The following is a 5,345-nucleotide window of genomic DNA, read 5'->3' on the forward strand; positions in this document are numbered from 1 at the left end:
TATCAGGTTCTATTTGCTGTGCACTTTTTCTTAGTCTGTAGAAATAGGGCTGGAACATGAAAACTTTAGCAACAAACAAATTGATCAGATTTAGAGTGATACTTTTCAGGAACATGTAGCATGCTTGGAATTAGTTGAAAACCAAGTTGCCTATTTTGCTGAGAGACATAAAGTACAAAGAAATGGAACCGTTTCTTCAAGCAAGTTTTACTTGCAAATACATAATGGCTCGTACTCTCTTTGTAGTGTAAGAACTGTTTCAAATTATGCATGCAATGTATTTCAGCAGACATAATATCAGAAACATTGTATTCTTCCTTCAACGTAAAGCTTGGTATAGAGACATACTACTTCTAGAATAAACTTGTCTGAAACATGTGTTGCATCCATGCATGATTCATATTCTTCATAATCCACCTACATGAGCATCTTCTTGCTTGAAGTGGATACGAACCCTCACACATCCTGAGCTAGTACATACAAGATCAATCGGCGGTGGCGATTAAAGATGGGGAAGACCCTAGGATGCAATAGATGGTGCCTGCAGGATGTAGCACAGGGAGGAGATTCGAGAGGTGGAGGTGGAGATTTTTTTCACTGTTTTTGGACCAGGATGTAGCACCTGGTTGGTACCCTCCATTTCCTAGGGCAGCCAGGTAGCTCTATGCTCGAGTGAGGTGCACGGTTGAAGCCCTCGTTACCACATCCTGTGGGTTTCAGAAGAAACATATGAGTGGATGTAGAGAGCAGCACTGAACCCTGCGAGTCAAAAGAGTATTGAGTAAGTATCTGCTGCATTGCACAGGAATATGGTTAGTTCACATCACAATTTGCATAAAGATTTATGTGATGCTACATAATGCAGATTGAAACTTAGCTAGTAAAGAGTAACCATGAGCTTTGCAATAATGCTTTTATTAGCAGGATTTTTTTTATATGTAAAGATTTGCTTTTATTCTTCTGTCATTGCTGTTCTAACTTATTGACACTGAAAAGTATGGAAGTGAAAACTGAAAAAGTTTTTATTTTGGTGATATTTGACCTAAGTCTGATATGCGAGCTCTCTCTATTCATTAAGTTAATAAAATGGATCAACAGCTTACTTTAATTGCTAGATTAGTATTTAAGGTCGATGCACAACATAGTGCATTGATCCTGTGGTGGAGGGTTCTACAGAGTTTGGTAAGTTGGATAAGAAGGTTGTCCAACAGCCTAAATGCAGAGATGGCCCTCCAACTTATTTGTACCCTGTTCATGGATCTTTTTCATTTAACCGGCGAGTCCAAGTAGAGTTAGATTTTAGATGAGGTTTGAATATTGGGATGGGTAATTGGATTTGAATTTGATATGCATTTCTTTTTTTATTGACTGATTAAATCGCATAAATCAATGTATTAATTACTTCATATATTTTTTTCCTATTGCAATTTAATATTTAAAATGAAGGCCGTAAAATGAATAAGACATTTGTGAATAAATTTAGTATTTGATTTTATAAAACTCGTCTATATTTAATAAATATATAAAATAAATAAATTTAAATATTCTTAACGTTCATGAATTATGAATAAATTTATCAATTAACTTATATAGAATTTAATTATAAATTTATTTTGTAAATTTTTTTGATTAAGTAGATAAAAATATATAATAATTTGTAAATTTCTTATAATTTTAAATTATTTATAATATACTACAAGTAGTTTTTGGTTAAGTTAAATGATCAGAAATATATATATAAAGTGAAAATGGTCCTATAAGGAAAAGCTAAAATTAAAGGGTGTTTTATAGAAAAGTTATCACAAAATTGATCAAGGGTTCGTGAATAACTTAGGTATTTGGTATAACATATTAATTTTCGTTCAATAGTAGAAAGAACAAAAGCAAATTTGATTTTTTTTAACATTCATAAACAATTTATAAATAAATTAACTTATTATAAAATTTAATTATAAATTCATTTTTTTATTAAGTACATAAAAAATATATAAATTATTTATAATATGCTACAAGTAAAACAGAATAATATACGTTTCGTATATTATTTCATGTATCAAATAAAAATTTAATTTAAATTACAAGTACAATAACATTTAATTTAAATGTTAATTGCGCAAAAAGTAACCAAAGAGCTTGAACACTCGAGCTCAAACGGCGTCTACTTGTCGATTTTGCTGAATGATGATTTGATCTGCCTTCACTATGATGACCGTACGGGAAGGCAGCTCACTGTTCTTCTCGTCCCTTTCCCTGTTGATACGATCCAAGAGCCAATGTGGGAGCTCAGTCGAGTCCCGTTCCAGGATCAAATCAGGGCAATCGTCCATTTCCATAGTCTCTCGCCTTCTGAATTCAACCTCACTCAACTGATCGCTGGTAGAAACGAAGATTTTCTTCAGTCTGGCGGCGCAGTAGATGCTCTCCGGAAGACCTCTGAGCTTTGGGCAGTCCGTAAATACGCACTCCTTCAATCTTGGAAACAGCTTCGGGCTTCTTTCTTGATTTTCTCCGACCTCCTCGGACGCAGCGTTCAACGTCCACTCTTCCCAATTTGGCATGTCTAAGAAGCGCAGGAACTCGAGTCTCGGGAATGCCACGGCTTGAGGGGAACCGGCGCCGAGAAACTCAGGCCCGACCTTTCTTACAGCCGACGCTCCTTTGATCTTCAGGTATTTCAGCCGAGGCAGCTGCCCCAGCGGCGGGAGCTCAGTGCAGCAGGGGAAATCGAGAGAGCCAGGAATTCGAGGTGAGGAAAGGAAGCCCCCGCCGACGTCGACATCATCCAGTTGGGAAATCGCCGGCCCGGGAAGTTGTAGAGACGAAGTTCCTCCAGGCTCGACGGAGGAAGCAGTCCGCTGCATGTCTTCTCAGCCGCTTCTTTTTCGCCGTCATCTCTCTGTTCTCGATTTGTCCATGACAAATACAGATGCCTGAGCAGTGGTTTGTTCGCCAGCACCGAGGCTCCGGCCATTGTTGCCCTTTCCAGCTTATCAACGCTCAGAAATCTGAGCTTGGATAGAGACTGCAGCTCTTCCAAGTCACATCCGTCGTCCACGTTGCTCGGCGAATCACCATGGCCGACGACGAATCCTTCGATGTGATTAAGGTTGGTCAACCTTCCCATTCCTCTGGGCAAATGAGTCAACGGTGTTTCTTGGACTCGCAGACACCTGAGCATACCCAAGCTCGTGACGGCCTTAGGAAGGCTGCGCAGCGACTTGCACCCAGAGATGTTCAAAGTCTGCAGGTTCGCCAGGCGCCCTATGGATTCAGGTAGCTCATGTATCTTCGTCCGATCAAGGTCCAAGTATCTCAGAAGCAACAGATTCATGAAAATGAAATCTGGAAGACGTTCAATCTGCGTATCGCACACATCCAGCACTCGAAGATTCTTTAATGCTGGGAGTGCAGCTGCCTCGTCCTCGATTGTCTTTATTTCACTGCTATCGGAAAGTCGCAAGACTCTCAAACTCTTCTGCTCCAGAACTGCACCAGGAAGCCTTAGCGCGTCTCCTTTGCTTGACATCCACAGTCGACGAATCTTTGTTAATGGGTTTGGATTTGTGTCTGCAACTCGGCCATCACTGATTACAAGTGCTTCATCTCCGATCAAATTAGTACCGAGAGCTCTCAAAAGGTCGTGCATGGAGTAGATAGTCTCGTCTGCATATCTTGGATCGAGCTGAAGAAGATTTCTCATAACTAGTTCTTTGTAGTAATCCTCGGCCAACTCTTCCATCAGTTCACCATTTGGCACGTGGATCAAGCCTTCAGCAATCCAAAGCCGGACGAGGTCAGTGCTATATGATATGTCAATGTAAGAAGCACAGCAGAGGAAACACTGCTTGAGAACGGATGGCAAATCCTCATAGCTCAAGTACAAAGCTCTTGGCAGTTCATCCTCATTGTCTCTCATTCTCCATAGATCACTTTCCAGGACTCTTTCCCATTCTCTCCTTGTCCTTTTCTTGGAAATCAGCATTCCTGCGATCGCCTTGATTGCCAAAGGAAGCCCATCGCATTTGCTAACGATTTTAGCTGCAATTTCATCCAGTTCAGGGTTCTCGTTCTCCTCGTCCTCGAATACGACCTTGTGAAACAATTCCAATCCATCATCTTCGTTCATCCTCTGGACATGGTGGATGTGACCGGCTCTCATGTCCTTCATCACCTTTTCATGTCTACCAGTGACTAAGATTATGCCACTGGACTTTGCATTTAGAATGGGATTCCTCAGCACATCTGTCCACACATTTACACTCCAAACATCATCAAGCACGATGAAGAATCTGTTGACCAGAGCACCAGCAAGTTTGGATTCAAGTTCTTCTATGCTTTGACCTCCATCATCACTCCCTTTTGCTTGCTTCAGCATTTTCTTGAGTAGCTCTATCTCCGTGTAATTCTTGGACACCTTGATCCATATGCATGTTGGAAAATCATTCTTGATTCGTTCATCATGAAAAATTTTATGAGCCAGAGTGGTCTTGCCCATCCCACCCATGCCAACGATCCCAAACACATCATTCTGTTTATGATCATGCTTGAGTATCATGCTAATGAGAGTCTGTGCAGCATCTTCGATCCCTGCCCCTACGATGTCAGCCTTAACCTCCAAAGAAGTGGTCCGGCGAGATCTTGTTTGATGCTCTTGCGGCAGCCATTGACGACTGGTTAAGGACCCTAAGCTTGCTATTATTTTGTGATCATCTTTAATCTCTTTCAGTCTATCATTAAGTCTTTCAAAACTCACAGCAATCTCATGACGGGACTTGGTGCACGCAAAGCAAGAAGCAAGAAGAGCGAAGGGAGAGCTTACTGCAGACGAAGAAGAAGATGAGGACGGTTGAATGCTCAGTAACTTGTCGCCACCTGGAAGCGTGCAGAGATCGATGATGTCTTCGGCGTCGTAGACTATTTCTTTCAGGTCCCTCAGCCAAGCATTCACGCCAGCGTCTTGATGCCTCTTCTGCTCGGCATCCTGAAGGAAGGGACTGAGCCTTTCCAATCTCCTTTGGAACCTTTTGATCTCCTCCTTCACACCGAGCACTTTGCAGATCTCTCCCTCAACGAAATCTGCTAGTTTTGTGAGGTATCTGGTGACAAGGAAGTCGGGGATCATCGCCATTTGTGGAGACTGAAATGAAGGAGGCAAACAATTGATTGACTGGAGTTTTGTGAGGTATCTATTTATCTATCTAGTGAGAAAGGAAGTCTGGAAGCATCGTCATTTGTGGAGACTGGAAGGAGGCAAATAAATAATTGATGGATGGTCTTCGGATTCTGAGCCTTCACATGGAGAAATAGTGGTCCATCGGTTGGATTCTGAGCCTTCACATGGATGC

At 41.4% G+C, this 5,345-nt stretch overlaps 1 protein-coding gene across 1 annotated transcript; it reads right to left on the reverse strand.

Annotated features, from left to right (window-relative positions):
- Window positions 1–2,034: 2,034 nt before the first annotated feature.
- Window positions 2,035–5,128, reverse strand: LOC141840700 (putative disease resistance RPP13-like protein 1). Its single transcript, XM_074728756.1, is given in 2 exon segments — window positions 2,035–2,728; window positions 2,731–5,128. Coding segments are annotated over 2 exon segments (2,979 nt in total). The 3' UTR covers window positions 2,035–2,147.
- Window positions 5,129–5,345: the final 217 nt, after the last annotated feature.

The sequence above is a fragment of the Curcuma longa genome, chromosome 11 (genome assembly GCF_044706935.1).
Source record: "Curcuma longa cultivar G26 ecotype Majalengka, Jawa Barat chromosome 11, ITB_CL_G26_1.1, whole genome shotgun sequence".
In the NCBI taxonomy this organism is placed as follows: Eukaryota; Viridiplantae; Streptophyta; class Magnoliopsida; order Zingiberales; family Zingiberaceae; genus Curcuma; species Curcuma longa.